Source organism: Muscardinus avellanarius (genome assembly GCF_963383645.1).
Source record: "Muscardinus avellanarius genome assembly, chromosome: 4".
Lineage (NCBI taxonomy): Eukaryota > Metazoa > Chordata > Mammalia > Rodentia > Gliridae > Muscardinus > Muscardinus avellanarius.
The window spans coordinates 147,964,871-147,988,267 of NC_137789.1; the positions used below are offsets into that span (position 1 = coordinate 147,964,871).

General features: G+C 35.5%; 1 protein-coding gene across 1 annotated transcript in view; it reads left to right on the forward strand.

The window, feature by feature from the left end:
• CCDC172 (coiled-coil domain containing 172) overlaps nucleotides 1-23,004 on the forward strand; it is a gene marked incomplete at both ends in the record, with an annotated part of 80,123 nt that extends 57,119 nt beyond the window's left edge. Inside the window, 2 exons of the mRNA XM_080695410.1 lie at nucleotides 21,886-21,973; nucleotides 22,969-23,004. Of these exons, the coding sequence (XP_080551536.1) occupies nucleotides 21,886-21,973; nucleotides 22,969-23,004 (124 nt within the window). The remainder of the gene's footprint in view (nucleotides 1-21,885; nucleotides 21,974-22,968) is intronic.
• Nucleotides 23,005-23,397: the final 393 nt, after the last annotated feature.

Here is a 23,397-nt window from a genome sequence, read left to right on the forward strand (position 1 = left end):
ATAACAAAAGGTTAATAATACTACCTACCTCAAATATTATAGTAAAATATTTTAAAATATACAATTCAATATATAAAGTCCTTATAAACAGTGCTTGACATATATAATTACTAGCCATAACTACTTATAATTTCATTTTCATATTATACTATCTGTAAGAGTTTCATATCTTTCAAATTTCTTTCTCATTTCTTCTGTTTATTCTTTAAGTGTAAAGGTTTCCTGGACGTTAATCAAGGATTCTCTTTTAATTTGTACTTTTAATGGGCTCCTTTACTTGATTCAGTGATTTTAGTCATAATCTACATATAATTTTCAAGTATGTGTCCTGAACTCTTTATTTTTTATAACTTTTGTTTGTTTGGGGATGAGGGTCTCGCTATGGTGCCCAGGTTGGTTTCAAATTCCTAGTTTCAAATGATCCTCCCTACCTCAGCCTCCAGAGTATTTGGGATTGCAGGTACAGGCCATGGCACTGGCTCTGAATCCCTCTTTCTTCACTTTCCATCCTGAATTTCCAAAGGCTAATATAAAGAGAAATTGATTTGAAATTATTCTGTCTTGTTTAAACAAACAGACAAAACTAAACCTTCTTATTGAAAGCATGAGAGGGAGGGCTGGGGAGGGAGTGGTGTGGGGACTTGGAGGGGCTGGCTGGGTGATATGTGCATTTATGTCTACACAAGTTTTTTTTGCTTCATTATGATGTATACATACAATGCACCAATAAAAATTTTTAAAAAGTGTAAAAAGCAAAAATAAAAAATAAACATTAAAAAAGAGAAAGCTTTAAGGGTCTTTAATAAGTTCTGACTAACAACCATCTCCCTACACTGTTTTTTCGCATACCCTTTATTAGTAGTGCATCAGAATATGATTCGTATTTTGCATATCCACAGGCCTTCAAACCCAAATGTCCTTCACTCTTTTATCTGTCAAAATCCAGCTCAGTCCTCAACACCCAGCGCATGTATCATTTTTGATGAAGTTCTCACCACTGTTACCTTACCCCAATTCATCACTGCTTTTGGTTGTTTTTACCTACAAAATACGTTTTGAACTTTCCCACTTCTCTATGTCCATTGCTTCTACCCAACTTCTAGCCACCCCTCTCTCTCACCTGGACCTCAGTGACAGTCTCTTTCCTGCTCTTTTTCCCTACTCTCCTAGCCTTTAACCTGTGATAATTTCATCACGTTATTCCCTTCTTTAAGTTATTTAATGAATTCATAATAAAAATTAGAACCTAAAGTCCTTAACATGACCAACCCGACTCTTCACGAGACGACCTCTGACCACCTCCCAGGTATTATCTTCAGGCGTGGTCCTTTTCTCATCCGTTCCTCGGACACCCCCAGTTTTCTTCCACCTAAAGCCCTTTGTATTTACCTTTTCATCTTCTACAGTGCTTTGTTCCCTGCTCTGCCTGCCTGATGGGCCATACCCCATCCTTAAGTCTCAGTTGAAATGTTTCCTCAGATCTTTTTCTATGATCTAAGTCATGTAACCTATCAGTTTTCCTAGCAGTATCCTGTATTTTTTCCTTTGCAGAACACATTCCATTTTGTAATCACATATTTATGCATTTATTTTGCTGATGTCTGTCTGGATCATGTGTTCAGTAAGAAGAATGATGATGTCTATTTTGTTCACCATTAAATAGATATCTGTCTTTGATAGAGATAGCATACAGTAGGTATCGAAAAAATAAGTACAGGAATAAATGAATGTAATCGTGTAAGCATTCCTCTGCCATTGTTTTCTATACCCACAGATAACTGGTTTATAATTGTGTTATCATTAATCATAGCTTATGATACAGTCTGTCTCACTAGACTGGGGACTCCAGTGCATCTCCCTTTCAGTCTCTGCATCTAGCACAGTTAAGGGCACGCAGTGCTCAATACATATTTGTTCCTGTGATTAAGTCCGCATATAATTGAATTTTTACTACCAAAAAAACAAAAGTTCTTCATGTATATTCAGTGTTATTTGCAAAGACATGGTATATTTTACCCACTGGGATAGTTTCACTTTGGAATGGAATTCTTTTTACTCCTGATTTTCCCTTTAGTTTGGAAAAGCTGTACCAATTTAACCCTCCTGGCCTCAGCCTGGTCCCTCCCTCACTTTTCTTAAGCGGGGAGGAGTGCCTCAACCTGGTCAGTTTGGGAGGGTTCACTGGGTCATGTGGAGCCCAGGTCCTTCCTTGCCCTGTGGTTTTCAGCCTGGCCTGACTCAGAGAAGGTGTTTCCTCTGCCCCTCTACCTGCTTGTTTTGTGGAGGTAGGACTGAGAGAGGGCTCCCGGGGTCCAGTGCTGCCTCCAGGGATGTGAGTTGTTAGTCTGCTTATGGAGTTCAGTACTGGACACCCTTGCCTGCAGGTATTAGTCACATTCTCTACCATGTGCTGCATCACTAGGAAGTTAAATGTTTAGCCTCCCTTTTTCCTCATTTTTTAATTGGGAAGATTTGAGGTGGGAAAGAAGAGTGCTCTATATTGGGCTCCTACAAACTCCCAGAACCTTTTATATTTTATTACTACTCAACACTAAGGTTACCAAAATACACTTGAGTTGTGATTTTTTTTAAGGCACTCTAAATAGTAACATAGCAGACAATTTTAAACATTTCATTTTCTTTACCCCAAAAACTTTTTTCTAGAGTGGTTTTTACGTCTTATATAACCAATATTTGTGCTCATTTAATACAACAGGAAGCATGTTTCAGAAATAAATCTGTGAAATCAACAGCATGATATTTTCATTCTGAGCATTTATAAGATAGTACAGTTTTGTGAAGAGCATAGTTGCAATGGAAACTGCATGAAAATTAATCTACATTTGCTGCTGAGAGATGCTGAATGCATTTTAGGTAGTCTTAAAGCACTGCTGTTGCCTCTTCAATATAAAAGTCATCCAGTTAAATTGGTCATAGAGGTCACACTGATGGTTCTTAAATTTATAAGAAGGCATAAACATTATGAGACTAAAATACCATAAACTTCTCCAAAATATATGCTGATGAATATGTATGTATATTTACACATACATATTTTTATTTGATCAAATATATGTTTATGGATATATGTATTGAATATATATCTGCATACACATATATAAATTGTGAGAATAGGTTAGATTGAATAAAAATTTTAAACACTACCAAGATGTAAAATGTTAGAGTCTCCTTTCTCATCACTGACTCTGATGTACAAGGTCTGTCTCATCATTGTTAAAAGTTTGTTGTATATCTTCCAGAGTTTATGTGTTTCTCTTTATGTTCACATATATGCAGGTATTTTCATGTGATTTAGCAACAGTAGTATTATAGGGTCATACATACTAGTCTGTAATTTGCTTATCAAAATATCATAAACAGTTTCCATGTTAATTTGGACATCTTACATTGTATGGAGATGCCATATTTATCTTATCATTCTCCCATGAATGCATGTACAAGACATAATTGTTAATAAATGGACATATTTCTATAAATATATCCTTAAATGCTTATAGCAATGCTTCTATAATATTATTTAGAATAAGCATCATTTAATATAGCAATAGGAGTTGTTATCCAGGTTACATTTAGAAAGAGTCCACATTTATTTTTATTTATTTATTTATTTTTTGGTGGTACTAGGGTTCCTGGATATCCTTCTACCTCCGGGCTACACTCCCAGACCTATTTTTTATATATATATATATTTTTTATTTGGAAACAGGGTCTCTTAAGCCAGCGCAGCTGGCTTTGAACCTGTGTGAACCTTCTGTCTCCGCCTCCCAAGCACAGGGATTACAGGCGTGCACCACCACGCCCAGCCTCCACATTTATTTTGCTCTTTGTTTTCAACTAGAACTAATTCAAAGTGAACAAGTGTAACATATCTCATTCAGCTCTAAAGTTTCTGCAAAACGAGAGTCAAATAATTATGTATTGGTACCACACCTATATTATTTTATTCCCTTTTTAAAAATTTATAAAATATAAAAATCCCCATTTAATTCCAAGATCATTCCTAGCTATATATCTGGTTGAATATTTCTGTTGACTCTGCATCTTTTCTGTAGAACTTCATTATTTATTCACTAGCAGAAGTGTCTCTATAGCATCGATTATGTAGCCTTCAAGCTAATAGAGAGCTCTTGTTTTGTGAATTCTTGGCACATACTGTAGTTACTCAAGCTCCTAAGTAAATATAGGGAAAATTTGTTGACATTCTCAATTGATTATTTTAAAAGTTGCATTCAAATATAAATGTACCTATTTGCCTCTAAATTTTGAAATAATTTTGAATATTATATAGACCATATACAACATTTCAGTGATCGTTTCCTAAATTCTTTCATATCTTTGATATATTTTAAACATTTCATTTTTAAACATTTCATTTTCTTTACCCCAAAAACTTTCTTCTAGAGTGGTTTTTACGTCTTATATAACCAATATTTGTGCTCATTTAATACAACAGGAAGCATGTTTCAGAAATAAATCTGTGAAGTCAACAGCATGATATTTTTATTCTGAGCATTTATAAGATATAACAGATATGACATATTAACCCTGTTATAAGATATAACAGGGTTGTTGCTTTTTTATGCTTATATTTATAAACAAATATCCGTTGGTGTGTGACTGGGGAAAATAAGAAAAAATATGTGCCAAGAACTGGTACCTACACAGCCAACCCAGGATTTTGAGTGAGGGAAATGCTGGCAAGTTGCCACCCTCTTCCTGCTCCATTTCCAGGTTTCTCTGATGCAGCCCACATACCTGGGAGGACTCTTACCTGTTGGGTCATGGCTTGGACAAGGGAAAGCATAGTTAGAAAATTGTAATTTTGCTTCAGTGCATTCAACTTTCAAAATCATTTTCAGAAACAAATTATATATTACTTTTGAAAAGTAACATATTACTTATAAATAACTTTACATACTTATTTTATTTGTATATAACATATATATGCTTAAATTACTTTAAAAAGGTAATTATATTCAAATTTCACCTAAATAATTTTCACATGAACTAATATAGAAAAATAATATTTATTTATATATTTTCAATAATACAAATGGTATTTTAATTAACAAGTTTATGTAAAATACATTTTTTTTTTTGGTACTGGGGATGAATCCCAGGGTCATTGTACCTCTGAGCTACATCCTCAGCCCTATTATTTAGTCTTCTTTTAATTTTTGAAATGGTCTCACTGAGTTGTAAAGAGCCTCACTAAGTAGCTGAGGCTGTCCGAACTGGGATCTTCCAGTCTCTACCTCCAGAATGCTGGGACTACAAGCGTGCGCCACCACCCCTAGCAAATACATTATTGTTGAAAGGAAATCAGTGCCTCTAAGAGACATCAGCACTCCCATGTTAATCGCAGCACTATTCACGATAGTCAAGGTGTAGAATCAACCGTGGCCATCAACAGGACGGAAAAAGAACATGTGACACATATAGTGCAATAGCAATCTGCCTTAAGAATAGAAGACAATCCCCTCACTTATGCCCACATAGATGGACTAGAGCACATTATGCTAAGTGAAATGAGCCCCTGGAAAATAAATGCTCCATGATATGCTACATGATCCCACTCACACTTGGAATCTAAAAAATAACTGATTGTGTAGACCTTGAGAGGAGAAAACTGGTTTTCAGGAGTTGGGGACAATGAGAGATGTCAGTAAAAGGGTTTAAGTGTTTAGTTATGCAGAATAAATAAGGTCTGTTTTAATAATACATAATTAATTACATTTTATGTTATTTTATTTGTGGTCCTGGGGATGGAACCCAGGAGCATTCTACCTCCAAGCTATACTCCCAGTTCTTTTTTGTCTATTTATTTATTTATTTATTTATTTATTTATTTATTTATTTATTTGTGGTACTGGGGTTCCTGGAAGCCCTTCTACCTCTGGGCTATACTCCCAGACCTATTTCATATTTTTTATTTGGAAACAGGGTCTCCTAAGCCAGCACAGCTGACTTCGAACCTGCGTGATCCCCCGTCTCCGCCTCCCAAGCGCGGGGATTACAAGCGTGCGCCACCATGCCTGGCTTTGTCCCTTTATTTTGAAACAGGGTCTCACTAAGTTGTGGAGGGCCTCACTAAGTGACTGAGGTTGGCTGCAAACCTGTCTCAGCTTCCCAAGTACTGGGGTTACCAGCTTGTGCCACCATGCCTAGCTTTTATACTTGAAATTTGCTAAAAGAGATCTTAAATATTCTCACCATGCCCACTATAATTATGAGAGGTGATATTTTAATTAGTTTGTGGTCATTTCACAATGTGTGTAATATAGATATAGTATATATATATATATACTGTATATATACACTATCGTATGTGTATTTGTATACATACATAAACATCATAATGAGGTGCTCATGAACTTCAAGGGAGTAATGACATTATTTCGTGTGTGTGTGTGTGTGTGTGTGTGTGTGTGTGTGTGTGTGTGTGATGCTGGGAATTGAACCTAGAAGTGTTCTTTCTCTGAATTATACTTTTTTTAACTTTCCCTGAATTATACTTTTTTTTTTTTTAACAAGATCTCAACTGGGCGTGGTGGTGCATGCATGTAATCCCAGCATTCAGGAGGCTGAGACCAGAGGATGGCAGTTTGCAGACAGCCTTAGCTACTCAGTGAGGCCTTCTACAACTTAGTGAGACCCTGTTTCAAAATAAAGAATAAAGAAGAAAATAGGGCAGGGGGTGTAGCTTGGAGGTCGAATGCCCCTGGCTTCCATCCCCAGACCCACAAACAACAACAACAACAACAAAAACAACAACAACAACAACAACAATAACAACAACAAGATCTCATTAAGGTGTAGAAGGCTTCACAAAGTTGTTGAGGCTGGTCATGAATCTACAATTTTCCTATCTCAGCCTTCCAAGTACTGGGTTTATAGGTGTGTACTACCACACCAGATTTGTTATTTCTAAAAAAAATCAAATCACACCATGAATCTTAAATATGTACAATTTTAATTTGTCACTATGCCTCCATAAAACTGGGAAAATAAAACACATCTCTTTTTGAAGTTAAAGTAATTGGGTCTTCTTTAGTGAGGTACAAAAGAAAACGCATGTTTCAAATGTAGACAAGTGTATCTGGCCAATTAAGATTCCTAGGTAAAGAACTATCTTAAAAATGCCAATTATATGATAATATATACAATAAAAATCTTGTCTTGATTGAGCAGGTGTTTTTATTTATTTTTAACTTATTTTTAGATGCTTTTATTGGTGCATTATCGTCTCACATTATATTGTAAATCATGTTGACAGTGATATACCTGCACACAGCATTTGGTATTCCCCCCATCTCCGGCTACCTCCCCATTTCCTTCCTTTCCCATACAGAGTATTGAGATTGATAGTATTTTTACATATGTACACATAGCCAATGGTAGCAGTTCCTTCAATGAGTCTCACTCTTCCGCCTCAAATTCCCATAGAGCACCTCCCTAGCTTCACTGAGGTTTCTCCTCTATTATCTAGAGGCCCTCTGGTATCCCATTTACGCCCAGCTCCAATTACTCCTAACTCCACATATTAGAGAAAACTTATAACCCTTCACTTTCTGTGTATGGTTAATCTCATTTAGCATAATGTTGTTCAGGTCCTTCCATTTTCTTGCAAATGACATAATTTGTTCTTTATCACTGAGTAGAATTCCATTGTGTGTATTTCCCATAATTTTGTAATCCACTCATCTGTTGATGGAGACCTAAGTTGGGCCCCAAATCAGCTATTGTAAATTGTGCTGCTATGAACATGAGTATATATTACTATATTTCTGATTTCAGCCCCTTTGGAAAGCTATCCAGGAATGGTATAGCCAGATCCTATGATGGATCCATTCCAATTTTCTGAGGAATCTCTATACTGATCTCCATAGGGGCTGAACTAATTTGCAATCCCACCAGCAGTGTAAAAGAGTTCCTATTTCCCCACATTCTCACCAACATATATTGTTTTTTATTACTTACTGATGTTTGCCATTCTGATTGGGGTTAAATGGAATCTCAGTATAGTTTTGATTTGCATCTCCCTGATTGCTCTTGATGTTCAACACTTTTCATGTATTATTGGCCATTAGTATTTCATCTTTTGTGAAGTGTCTATTCAAATAAGTTGTCCATTTCTTGATTGCATTATTTCTATTTTAGTGTAAAGTCTTTTAAGTTCTTTGCAAAGATCTTCTCCCTTTCTTATGGTTTCCTTTGATGAGCAGAAACTTTTTAATTTAATGCCATCCAATTAATAATTCTTATTTTAATTTCCTGAACCTTGAAAGGGAGGTCTAGTTGAGGAAGTTTCTATCTGTGCCTATATGTTAGAATGTTGGACCTATGCCCTCCTCTAGCTTCAAAGATTCAAATCCTACTTCTAGGTCTTTGATCCACTCCTGTGCAGGGTGAGAGGTAAGAATTTAGTTCCGTTTTTCTACAACTAGATAACCAATTTTCCCAACACCATTTGTGGAAAAGGATGTCTTTTCTCCAGTGTATGCATATGTGTCTGGCATCTTTGTTGAAAATCAATTGGCTTTAAGTTTTTGGATTTGTTTCTGTGTCTTGTATTCTGAACTCTTGGTCTATGTGTCTGTTTTTGTGCTAATACCATACATTTGTATTACTGTACCTCTGTAGTATTATTTGAAGTCATAAATTGTGATGCCTCCTGCATGATTCTTATTGCTGAGAATTTCTTTAGTATTCAGAATTTTTTGTTTCTCCATATGAAATTTATGGCTGCTTTTTCTAGATCTATTACGAATGGCATTGGTACCTTGTTAGGGATTTCATTGACTCTGTAGGTCACTTTTGGTAAAATGGCTATTTTGATAATATTTATTTTGTCTTCCCAATGGAGATCTTTCCATCTTCCACTTTCTTTAAAGTGTTTTATAATTTTCATTGTAGGTGTCTTTTACCTCCTTGGTTTGGTTTATTCCTAGGTATTTTATTGGTTCTGAAGTTATTGTGAATGGAATTATTTTCTGGATTTCTTTCTCAGTGGACTCATAGTTACATATAGAAAAGCTACTGATTTTTATAGGTTGATTTGTATTCCACTACTTTGCTAAATTTGTTGATCAGCTCTGTTAGTCTTGTGTTTGAGTTTTTGGGTCTTCTAAATATAGAATCATGCCATCTACAAATAGAGATACTTTCAGTTCTTTTCTATTTGAATTCCTTTTATATCCTTCTCTTATTGCTCTGGCAAGAGTTGAGGACTGTCTTAAAAACTAGTGGTGATAGAGGGCCATCTTTGTCTTGTTTCTGATTTTAAAGGGAATTCCTGAGGGAATTAGAGACAACTACTCTTTAAAAGTATTTATTAGAAGGGTATTTATGGCTGTGCACACATCTGATGTTCAAAATTAATAACTTGCTGTCTTAACTAAGCACTCCTTGGGATTTCTATTTATTATTAAGTTCTTAAAAATTCAGAACACAATGAACTTCACATACATGATTTGTTTATTCATCTCTGTAAAAAATGTTTTTCTTCTCTAGGTGTTCTTAGAATACATATAAACTCTGTGATTTCTAAACATAATAATATATTGAATACCTGTGAACAAACTAAAACATTACCAATAATTTGCCCTAGGTATGGTTCCTCCTTTAACTTATATTATCTTACCCTGGATGTAATTAATATCCCTACTGTAGTTCATCTTCTTGTACTTGTGTATTATATGACCTCTTTGATTCATTTTCCTGCTTTATTATATAATTTATTTAAATGTATATCATATGTTTATATATAATCCATCCATCATATGTATGTGTGTACATACACACACACACACACACACACACACACACACACACACACACACGCCCAAACAATCTATTCATTGTATTTGCTTGTTTTTGAATTTTGTAAAAATGGTATTATACTGTCTGGGGCTTCTTTTCTTTTCTTTTTCTTTCTGGTACTGAGGATGAAACCCAGGGGCATGCTACCTCCAAGCTACACCCACAGACCTATTTTTTTTTTTTTTGTCTTTTTATTTTTGAAACAGGGTCTCACTGAATTGCAAAGGGCCCCGCTAAGTGGCTGAGGCTGATCTGGTCTCAGCCTCCAGAATGCTGGGATTACAAAGTGCCCACCATGCCCTACATTGGGGCTTGTTTTCTATTCAACATTGTTTCTGAGATGTACCTATATTATTGGTCAGTGTAGATCAGTGAATATATCACAGCCTTTTCTCTTTGATGGACAGCTGGGTGATTCCAGGTTCTTCCTGGCACAGTGGTGTTGCTGTTTGCATGCTGCTAGCATGTGCCAGAATTTCTCTATGACATATCTGGAACTGCTTGGAAGGTTGAGCTTCAAGATAATGACAGGCTGTTTTCCAAAGTGATTAAACCAATTTGTATGTCCATTATTACGTTACACAGTTTTGCATTGATCCTCATCTTCCTCAATACTTTATTTTCAGACATTAATTTTTGCCAGTCTTATGGATATGAAATGTTATTTTGTGATTTTAACCTCTAGTGCCCTGACTCTCTATGTAGTTGAACGTTTTTCATCTGTTTATGGCCCGTGCATTTCCTTTTCTGTAAAATGCCTCTGAATTATTTTCGATCAGATGGTATGCTGTATGTATGTTTGACATATATACCATGCATATATATGTATATAGAGGACTTCATTCAGATTTTGTATTCATCCTATTGCTCAATTAGTTTATTCTTATTCAAAAACTCCTAATTACTATTAGATGCACACTGTTCAACTATAATTGCTTAGTTACTGTTACTTTATAATGAGGTATAAGGTAGAATAATAGTAAAGAATAAGGGGCACCTTATTCTTTTCATCTTCTCCAAAAGTGTCTTGATTATTCATAGATCTTTGTTTTTATTTTTTTATTTTTATTGGTGCACTGTATTCATACATCATAGTGGGATACATACTTTTGTAGACATACATGCACACATTGCCCAGTCAGCCCCCACCCGATCCCCACCCCATTCTCTCCCTATCCCTTTCTCCCATGCTTGGCTTAGTAGTTGACATCTAGTATTATGGCAATTTATCTAAAATTAAAAATGATAATCTCACATAACAGTTTCATTTGTCTGATACCAAGCTTTTGATGACTTAAAGATAACATTTCAATATTTCTTTTTGCCTTCTTTCTTACCAGAGAATTTTTTTTCTATTTTTTAGGTGAAACTATCATATATTTATATATTTATTTTTCAGAAAAAAATCTATCCTAATATGGAATATGGACTCTAGGTACCCAAAACGATCTTGAAAAAGAACAAAGCAAGAAGATATATATTTTCTGATTTCAAACCATATAGAGCTACAATAATTGAAACAGTGTAGTACTATTCTAAAGGCAGATATATAAACCATTGGAGTTAAATAAAAGCCTAGAGCTAAATTCTTCCCTATATTGTCGTTATTTTTGACAAGGTTTCCACGAACATTTGGTGGTGGAAATATTAATCTTTTAACTAAATATTGTTAAAAAATAATAATTACATGAAAAAATAAAATTGGACCCTTACCTAATCCCATATACAAATATTAACTCAAAATAGATAATAGACCTAAATATAAATCTTAAGATTATAAACTTTTAGGAGAAAATCTGGGTCATAAAACCTCACAACATTGAAATTGGCAGTGATTTCTTGGTTATTTCAATGGCACATGCAACAGAGGAGTATACAAACTCCCTAAAAAATAAAAAAATTATTGTATATCCAAAGACAATGTAAACAGAGTTAACAGTTACTAATAGAATGGGATAAAATATTTCCAAATGCTATATCTGAAGGTATATTAATATTCCAACTAGAAGTCCTAGAAATTAACAACAATAAAGGCAAACAATACCCTTTAAAGATAGGTAAAAGACTAACATAAATAATGAATCTCCACAGATAACCAATCTTAGTTGTCTGTTGGATGGAAAATCTTGTTTCTCTAGTTCTGGAGTGTGTTACCTATTTCTTCTTTGTAGTTAATCTCTTTGAGTATTTTCTCTAGCGCTGGTTTTGAAGACATAAATTCCTTCAGTTTCTGTTTGTCATGGAAGCTTCTTATTTCTCCATCTAATTTGATAGAAAGTTTTGCTGGGTAGGAAATTTTTGGCTGGAAGTTGTTTTCTTTCAGAGTTTGGAATATGTTACTCCAAGCCCTTCTGGCTCTCATAACTTGTTTTGGGAAGTCTGGAGTGATTCTAATTGGTTTGCCTTGGAATGTCACTTGGCCCTTTGCTTTTGTTGCCTTTAAGATTCTCTGCTTGGCTTCCACACTGGTCATTTTGACAATTATGTGGCGTGGGGATCCTCTTCTCCGATCCTGTCTAAAGGGAGTTCTATAATTTTCCTGGACCTGTGTATCAACCTCTTGCTCTATGTTTGGAAAATTTTCTGCTATTACTTCCTTGAAGAGATTGTTGATCCCTTTGGTTTCACTTTCTTTTCCCTCCTCTATTCCAATTATTCTTAGGTTAGCTCTCTTAAAATGGGCCCATATTTCTTCAATATCAGATTCCTGCTGTCTGATATTTTTTTCTAGATTAAAAACTATGCATTCATTTTTGGATTGCTCATCTTCTAAGAGCGTGATTCTATTCTTCATGTGTTCTAATCGGTTGTTTGTGCTTTGAATTGAGGCCTTTACTTCATTAATTGCATCCTTTATCTCTTTTTGGCTCTCTCTGAGTTCTTTTCGAAGCACCTCTATTATTTCTACAGTTATTTTCCTGATTTGATCTTCTAGAAATCTCTGATTTTCAGTTTTATCGGGTTCTGATGTTGTGGGGTTGTGGGCATTTATTGCTCCAGTATTATTCCTCTTTCCCATGATTTCGGATGTTTGTGCCTTCTCTGGGTTCTTCCCTTGGGTCACTATGACTTCACTTAAGGTGTTCTGGATCTCAAGTCAGTAGTATCTCAGACCCCACTACTCCTTTACTGGGTTGTATCACAGAGTCTCTGACCCAGAGAGTCGATAGAGGCTGCTTTAGACTGTGGGGGGTGCCAGGTTGCACGTTCTCCTATGGTGTGATATCTCTGCCACCGCCCCTCCCCCACTGGGTCAAGTCCCAGGGAGTACAGTACTGGGATTTCTCCTCTGTGGCCCGCAATTTGACTCACTGTTCTTGAGTACTCAGATGTAGCTGTACTGGCCTCGCTGAATTCGGTGCTGCTGCCGCCGGTGGCAATATGGCGCCGCTGCTACGCCCTTGGCTGTGGGGCTGGTGTTTTTCTTCTTGGTTTTGATTTCCACTCTGAATCCCTGCAGCGTGTGCTGAGCTCAGCCACTGGGAGCTTTAGATGCTCTCTGCGCAGAGAAATCCCGCCTGGCTGTTCCGCAGTGGCTCACCTCGGCTTGCGTAGCTGTCCTGTGAATTTGCCGGTGCCGCCGGCAGTATGGCGCTGCTGCAGCGTCTGCCGCGTCCTCGGGTGTGAGGCCGTTTATCTCCTCTGTGGCTCTGTTCTCAGTCCGCTTTCTCTCTGGAGCCTGGTGATTTTTTTGTTTCTCTGGTAATGGTGTTTTCTGGCTGTGAAAGGCGCTGATTTTGTGGTAATGGAGATTTGTTGTTAGCGGGGCTCTTAAGCCCCGATTTTCTCGGTCGCCATCTTCCCGGAAGTCAGATCTTTGTTTTTTAATATAAATTTCTGAGTTAACTTAAAATATTTATGAAAATTCTTTTTAATTTTGATTGCAATTTAACTTATCCTATATTCACTTCAGAAAAAAATTTACGTACTTATTAAACTGAGAGTTCCTGTCTTTGAACTTAGGATATCTTCATTGATTTAAGTTTTCTTTAATATCTTTCAATAAAACTTTATAATTTTCTGCTTTTCAATATTGTGCATTTTGGTGAGTTTTATTTTTTAGGTAGCTTGTACTTTTAGATAATGTTATAAATTATGCTTTTAAACAAATGTATATGTTCTGACTGTTCAATGCTGGTACATAGAAATATAGGAAAATTTTATATGTTGACTTTCTGATCAGTGTAACTCAGTGATAGAGTGCTTGCCTAGCATGCACAAGATGCAATTACCATCACTGCAAAAAGAAAAAAAGATAACTAGAGTCCATTATCACATGTAGAAATAATGAAGAGTAATTAACTGATACCATCAAATATCCAGTCAGTGGCCAAATTCTCAATGACCTATAAATGTCATTGATTTTTCAGTTTGTCTAAATTAGGTTCCAAATAATGTATACACATATCAATGAGCTAGAATGTCTTCTAAATTTATTTCAATCTGGAAGTTCCCCCTTTTTTAATTTATAAGTTTTTTATTAGAGAAGTTAGATATTTTTATACCATAGAGTTACTAAGAGTCTAAGTTACGAATGGGTGCTTGATTTCATCAAATGTTTCTTTCTGCATATATTGATATAATAATATGCATTTTTCTTCTTTAATCTGTTACTATAATAAATGGCATTCATAAATATACAAATACTGAGCTGTTTTTAAATTCCTGGAATAACTCAACTTGACATGTTTCCATCAGGTTTTAATTTTTTTTTTCTGGGGCAAGAAGCTATCCAGGCTGCTCCTACCCTTGCTTAGATCCACCAGTCATTTCTCTAAGGACCTCCGGTACACTTGAGCTGGCACTGAGCGGCGGATCACAGTGCCAGGTGTGCTCACTGCTGCTTACTGTCACTGGGACTAAGTACTTGCCGTGGGCACAACCCACAATGTCAGTTTATAATCATGAATTTATACTGATTCCCTCCAATTAAAATCTGAAATGAAAGGGTTTGTCTTCGCCTCCCCATAGTCTGCATCTATACTTACCTTTTTCTAGTGAAAAGTCTGATTCTTAACAACATCCATGTAATTATTCATTGCCTAAACTTTGTAATATTAAACATGATTTTAAATTGGTATCTGTGTACTGCCATGAACAATAAGCCTACTAAATAAAATATAGGCTCCTTCTGTATTTTGTATTATCATATATCTCACCTAAGGTATATAGACTATGTACAAAAATTAGTTCAATTAAATTTTCAAACATTTTTCTTGGATTATAAAATTGAAATGCAGTTAGGTTTTTGTATATCTAACTTAAGTGCTATTTTGTGTCAAGCTTTATGGATTTTTTTTTGCCAGTCTTATTGATTAAATTTTATTTGATGGAGATGTGAAACATTATTTTTCAAAAGTCAGAAGAGTATAAAACGATACCTAGAGGAATCTCACCGCATCCCCTCTGTATTTCATTCCATTTTCACTCACTGCTGCAGAGAGGCATCTCCACTAGTTTATGGATTATCTTCCCTGTGTCTTTTTACAAAAATTACTGGTTAAATATGTATTCTTTTCTCTTTCACAAACAATAACACCCTGTTTATAATCTTTCTATCCTGTTGTTTTTCATTTGATAATGCATCCTCGAACTCACTCTATGTTAGTTAAAAAGAGATTATTTTCATTTTTATAGATGTATAATACTTCATCATAATGGGTGTACTAAACTATTTAATCAGTTTCTTATGAATGGATACAGAGATTTTTTCCAGTATTTTGTTATTAAAATAATACTGCAGCCGGGCGTGGTGGCGCACGCTTGTAATCCCAGCATTTGAGAGGTTGAGACCAGACGATCGCGGTTCGTGGACAGCCTCAGCTACTTAGTGAGGCCCTCTGCAACTCAGTGAGACCTGGTTTCAAAATAAAGAATAAAAAATAGAGCGGGGGCGGGGGGTGTAGCTCGAAGGTCAAATGCTCCTGGGTTCCATCTCCAGATCCGCAAAAATAAAATAATACTGCAGCAAATAACCTTGAACATAAGTTGTTTTGTTTTTACACAGCACATTACTAGTAATAGAATGGCAAGGTCAAAGGAAAATGCAAATACAGTTTTATTAGCATCACACTCTTTATTGAGATTGTACCATTTTGAATTTCTTTTTTTTCTTTTTTTTTTTTTTTTTGCAGTACTGGGAATAAAACCCAGGGGCATTCTGTCTCCAAGCTACACCTCAGCCCTATTTTTTATTCTTTATTTTGAAACAGGGTCTCACTGAATTGCAGAGGGTTTCACTAAGTAGCTGAGGCTGTCCGTGAACTGTGATCCTCCTGTCTCAGCCTCCCAAATGCTGGCATTACAAGCGCGCGCCACCACGCCCACTCATTTTGAATTTCTTATGGTGATGTTTGAGCCCATTTGTTTCCCCATAGCCTCACTAAAAGTTTTTTGTTGAGCATTGGCAACCTCATAAATGAGAAATAGTATCCCTGAATAGCATAATTTCCAGTCTTTATTCTGAATAAAATTGAGCATTTTTAAAATATGTTTAAGGGCAACTTGTATACCATTCCCTATGAACTGTCTCTTTTAAAATTATGTGCTGGGCATAGAACCCAGGGCCTAGCCGGGCATGGTGGCACCCGCTTGTAATACCTGCACTTGGGAGGTGGAGACAGGAGGATCACGCAGGTTTGAAGCCAGCCACACTGGCTTAAGAGACCCTCTTTCCAAATAAAAAAATATATAAAATAGGTCAGGGAGTGTAGCCCGGAGGTAGAAGGGCTTCTAAGAACGCCAGTACCACCAAAAAAAAAAAAAAAAAAAAGAAAGAAAGAAAGAAAAGAAGAGAAAAGAAAAGAAAAGAACAGAACCCAGGGCCTCCCACCTGAACTGCTAGTTTATGACCTTTCTATATTTTCACATCAAGGTTTTGGTCATATTCCCCTTAGGTTAGAAAATTTCTTCATGTGGCAAATGTTTAATTCCAGAATATCATTTGCCTTTTGACTTAGAGTAATTTTTGCTATGAAGAAGTTTTCTGAGACAGGGTTTTATTATTTTGCCTTTGCTAGCCTTGAATTCACAATTCTTCTGCTTCAGCCTCCCAAGTAGCTCGATTTCAGGTATGTAGCGCTGTACCTGGCTGTTAGTCATTTTTTAAACATAGTTGAATTTTAAAATCTTTCTTTTATTTTATGTATATTTTAAGCCATAGTTTAAAACTATTTATCCATATTCAATGAATAAAGAAATTTACTTATGCTTTCATTTTGTCCTCCTTTGGTTTCACTTTTCATATTTAAATATTTCATCCATTTAGAGCATATACATTGTGAAATATAGATCCAGTTTTATCTTTGATATTCATTTATATGCATTTGTGTCCTAAAACTTTTAAAAAGTCTTTTTCTTCCAGTGTTTTGAGGGACCCCCTTTCTCACATTCTAAATGTCTTTTGTACTTAAGTCTATGTCTTCTGTGTGTCTTACTGCTCTATTTATACACCAGTATTGTGCTATTTTAATTACCAAAGGTTAATAGTATGTAGTACGACAACATCTGGTAGGGCTAGTCACCCTGCTTTGTTTTCCCTTTTCAGGTGCATGCGTGCGTGCGTGCGTGCGTGCGTGCGTGTGTGTGTGTGTGTGTGTTTGTGTGAAGTAAAGCATTTAAGAGCTTTCTTGATTGTTTATTTTGTTTTCTGTATGAACTTAAGGATCAATTTGTCTAGCACCAGGGGGGAAAAACTTATTAGTATTTTTGTTGGGATCACATTGAGTTGATTTAACTTGGAATAATTAACATTTTTATGATGTTCTATCTGAGGATAAAGTACTGTAGTTATTATTGATGACAATAAAGCCTACTTACTTTTGTATGCTAATTTTATATTTTGCCACCTTACTAAATTATCTTACTTTTTGAGTGTACTTTCTCATTGATTCTCCAGGCATATTGTCACATCACCTGAAAACTGAAGTAGTTTTATTACTACTCTCAAATTCTTATGCCTCTAGTCATTTTCTCTAGATTAATTTTGGTGAGTTAATCCAGCAAAATATGAAAAACAGGTAGAGGCAATGAACATCATTATTCCTGAAGGAATTGCCTCTAGTGTTTCCCTAGCAAATGTGACATACACATACATTAGTATAAAATACTTCTAATAGTTATTCATATTTATATTATACTAAATTTATATTTATAGTATTAATATATCTATATGTTTAAAATAGTTTATATATATATATTTAGGACTGATGTTTTAATTGTGCAAAAAATCCATTAATTTTAACTTTTACTGGTAATTTTCATCAAGGATCTATTTTTAATATATACATATACATATATATATATATATATATATTTTTTTTTTTTGGTGGTACTGGGGTTCCTAGAAGCCCTTCTACCTCCGGACTAAACTCCCAGACCTATTTTTACATTTTTATTTGGAAACAGGGTCTCCTAAGCCAGCGCACGCGGCTGGCTTCGAACCTGCGCGATCCTCCTGTCTCTGCCTCCCAAGTGCGGGGATTACAAGCGTGCGCCACCATGCCCGGATTATTTTTAATATTTTAAAGGTGGGAAATAGTAGTGTGATCAGTTATGTTAATATTAATATTGAACTACACATTCATTCCTGAAATAAATCCTAATTGATCATCCTGGATTCTCTTTCTAATGTGGTATTGGTTTGGTATTTTGCCAGTATTTTATTTATAACTTTTGGCATGGGTATATATCAGTGTTATATTTGCTTCAGGAAGAAAGGTAACTGTTTTCTTCATTTTTATACTCACCCAGTTTATATCATTTTGGAATTATCTAGTTTCTAAATGTAGTTTTTGTTTTTTGTTCATAATATAGTTCTTAAAATTTTTCTCCATAGAAAAATAAAACAATCTCTTTTTTTTCATTCAGATATGGTACCTGTGTGAAAAAATAGACAACTTGGAAGGGCTTTAACCTTTAAAGACATCAAGAAATGGAAATTAAGGGCTCTAGAGAGACAAAGGTCATTAAATAAGAAAAACATACAAGCACCCCACACACACACCCAACGCTAAGAGAGCTTTTGTCTTAAAAACTCTCCGTTTCTGCAGCAGGGCCTGCTCTGGCCTGTGAGGCCCAGCCTGCTCTCACTACTCCACTCTTGCTCGCTGGGGCTGGACCGTCCACTTGCCTGGGCCCCTTTTCCTTTCTCCTCCCTTCCATTTAATTGCTGCTTAATTCCCTCCCATTGGTGCAGGATTCACAGCAGGTTGTAGATGTTCATTTCCCTGCTTAAATGTAATTTCAAGTTTGCAATATTTTCTGTTTCCTAGTTAGCTTGTCTGTATGGTTTATGGGAGATTTGCTGAGAGGTTTTTTTTTTTTTTTTTTCCAATTTAGGTGATGGTTGTCATCTTACAGGAACCTGGACAACCAACTTTCTTTCCCACCCCCCCTCTTTCTCCCCCCCTCTCTCTGGCTTATTGAAGTATAATTGGCATATAGTAAATCGGTATCCCTTTTTAGGATACAGATTTGAGGCTTGCAAAACAAAATCAGTCATGTAATCACCACCACACCCTAAAAGTTTTTTCTTGCCCATTTATAGTCAATGCCTGCAGTCTACCCACACCATTGGTCTATTTTCTTTTCCTAGTTGTGCCTTTTCTAATATGTCAGGTAGGTGTAATGAAAACTGTAAAGTCTAGCTAATGCACTTGAGATTCATCGTACTGTTTCATATGCCAGGGATAATGGCAGAGAGTTTTACAAAAATAATGAAATACTTCAAAGCACAGATGGTCTCAGAGAACACCAAATAGCATTTTTTTAGGGGGGCAGGGGATGGAACCTAGGCACGTTGTACCTCCGAGTTATACCCCCTGCCCTATTTTTTATTCTTTATTATTTATTTTAAGAGAGGTTCTCACTAAGTAGCTGAGGCTGTCCGCAAACCGCAGTCCTCCAGTCTCAGCCTCCCGAATGCTGGGATTACAAGCCTGGGCCACCATACCCAGCTAGCATTTTTTTTTTTTTGGGTGGTACTGGGGTTCCTGGAAACCCTTCTACCTCCAGGCTATACTCCCAAACCTATGTTTTATATTTTTATATGGAAACAGGGTCTCTTAAGCCAGCGAGGTTGGCTTCGAACCTGCGTGATCCTCCTGTCTCCACCTCTCAAGCGCGGGGATTAAAAGCGTGCGCCACCACGCCTGGCTTATTTTAAAAAGGTAAACTATACACATCATATTCAAACCTCTCAAAAGCAAATATAAAGCTAAAAATCAAAAAGAAAGAGAGCAAGTTGACTTGTCATTAAATTATACAAGTCTCGGTATGTTTCCCTTCACATCCCATCCTCTGTATACAATAATGATGTTGGTAGTGATAACTTCACACATATCATAATTTGAACTCTGTTTCATCCTGATTTTCCTCTCAATTTCTTCCCTTCCTTCCACTGTTCCACTGGTCACTCTCCTCAATTATCTAGAATCTCTTACCTTCTTCTTTTCCCTCTAGCTTCTGCATATGAGAGAAAATATTGAACTGAACTTTCTGAGACAGACTTATCATGATATTCTCTGATTCCATCCATCTCTCTGCAAATGACATAATTTTGTTGTTCTCTATGACTGAGAAAAATTTCATTGTGTATATATACCCTATTTATCTGTTGATGAACACCTAGTGGTTCCATAATTTGGCTATATTTAGACAAATAAAAGTTGATTGAATTTTTTGCCAACAGACTATACTACAAAAAAAGGCTGCTACGTTTTTCATAAAGAAGGATTGGATGCCAAATAGAACTTTGGACCTTATATTTCCCTGATCACTAATGTAATTGAACACCAATTCATGTTTCTGTTAGTCATTAGAAAACTTGTTTTGCATTATCTGTTAAAAATTGGATTTTTGTTTGTTCCTGTTTTGTATTGTATTGTCTTTTTCTTATAGATGTGTAGTTCTTTATGTATTATGATATAATCTGTTATTCTCATCTCTACTGACTTTACTTATACTGGATTTTCTAGTTCTATGCTTTGTGATTTTTTTATTATAAACTCATTGTTGATTCTCAGTGTATGGACGATGTGTGGGTCTAAATATATTAGGGTTTCCTATAGAGGGGATTTCCTTTTGCTGTTGTTGGTATCTATGGGAAATTGTTGGTCTTAAGTGCTTGAGGATCGGGTTCAGCACAGGTTCACGTTGATCTGTACTTTTCATCTAATTGTCAGTCTGTGATCATTAAGGTTTATGAGAGTAATGTTACTTTTCCTGTCTGCTCTCAGGGCAGCTTCACACTCCTAGCTACCCATTTTAAGTCTTAGTGTTCTGCCTTTTTAATTTTTTGGTAGAAATGGAAGATGACATCTTCACTATTTTCCACACTAAATATAGGCATAAAATAGATTTTGGGTTTTTTTTTTTTTTGGTACTGGGGATGAACCCAGAGGCATTCTACCTCCAAGTTACACGACCAGTCCTATTTTTTACTCTTTATTTTAAAACAGAGTCTCATTAAGTTGTAGAGGGCTTCGCTAAGTAGCTGAGTACTGGGGTTACAAGTGAGTGCCACCGCACCTAGCTTTGAAATAATTTTTCTTAAAAAATTCAAATTATTTGAAAACAATTGGGGAAGAACATGAATGTTTAATTTTCTTAAAACATTTTAATTACACATGCATTTTATAAAGTTAATTTTAGAGCAATGTGAAATATCACAATTTTTTATTCTTGAAAAATTTTTAGATTTAGAGATGCTAAATAATTTAAACAAGTTTATTTAGTTTGTTAGTGGCCAGGACTAAAACAGGTTATCTGATACAGTACTATGTTTTTCCTACTAAACCATGTTATTCTTATCAAAAGACCAATAAATGTTTATAACTTATTTTCTAACATTATTTTCTTTATCTGAATTTTTCCTCAAACTTTATAAAGTCTTCAAAGAATTACAGAGAATTAAAATTTGTAACTTCTTTACTTTTGACTTGAAATTCTGATTTTTGAGCTATAAACCCATCACTGTATATACAATAAAAATTATTATATATCAGTTCAGTGTTCAATTCATTGAATGATTTTTTTAAACAGACTAAAAAAAGAATTAGAAGTTCATAAGGAAGATGACTTGGAAAGTATTTATGAAGCTCTCCAATCAGAAGTAGAATTTTTGGAGTCGGTAAGCCATCACTGCTTATTTAACTTCTGTTTTGCATCATTCTACCAGTGGTAAGAATGTTTTTTCTGAATTACATATGTTTGGAGTAGTTTTTACCCCTCTGAAAAACCTAATAAACAACAATGAATAAAACTAAAGACAGAATATAAATCTGTAAAGTATTTTGAGTTCCCAGAGAATTAGGTACCACATGAAGCAAGTTTTAGTCAAATAGAAGATTATAGTTTCAAACTAAGTTTTTCAGTCTGACCTCACATATCCATGACTGAAACTATCCTGTTATTAGAGGATTATGCACTAAAGAAGTTTAATAATCATAATGCTTAAAAGCATCTTGTTTTTGATAGGCATACATTATGTTTTATTTGATCCTGAAACTTTGTTACAGATTTTTATGATCTAAAAAAATAGATTTAATTATTGGAAGCTTATTTTCAGATTGTGTGGGAGCACTTTAAATTACTTTAACTGCTTACTTTGGTTGTTTATAAATGCCATGCTGTATTTTAATACAAGACATGCATAGCTTTAAAGTATGTTTAAATATAGTTTTAATTTGATACATTACATTTTGTTTCATGTTTATTTTCTGTAAACATTTTATGTTCAAAAATGTTTCACTTAGGTTTAGAGTTATATTTTCGATAAAACCTTTTGAAAACACCATTTAGAAATGCCCAGAGTTATCCCTGTGCTAAATTTAAGTAAATTTTATGTGATTCCTTTATTAAGAATTTAGGTTGAGGCCAGGTGTGGTGGTATGTACCTCTAACCCCAGCTATTTATGAGGCTGAAGCAGGAAGATCACAAGTTTGAAATCAGTCTGGGCAACTTAATGAGATTCTATCTCAAAATAGTTTAAAGGACTGAGATGTAGGGTAGCTCATGAGAGAGTGCTTGAGAAGCATGCATGAGGCCTTGGGTTCAATCTCCAGTGTTGGGGGAAAAAGAATTTGATTTTCTTTATGAATACTCATTGTATGTTTACTTTTCAGACATTGGCACAGAAAGATCTTCAGGAAAACAAATAACTTTTCAAGAGTGATGAGCCATCTGAGACTTGGTCAGGGCATTTTAGAATCAAATTGTTGCGGCAGATGCATGATTAGTAACCTAACCATGATGCTTGTGCCAAACCTGAGGACCAGAATATTCATCGGTTGGTACCTAGAACTAGTTCGTTAACACATAAAGTAATCTTTGTGTTGTCAGTCAGTGGACCTCTAAGGGCTTTTGTGTAGTCTGGTTTCTAAAGGAAGAGAAAGAGGTAGATGCTGTGTTTCCACACCCCTTGCATGCCCTGCCCTTAGCTATCTCTCCTTTCTGGCCTGTTGTTTTCATTCTTTATTCTCACTTAACCTCGGGTCCAGCCAAGCACACATAAGAAGGAATGCTCAGCTTACCGCCTCAATTTTGTTGGTGCC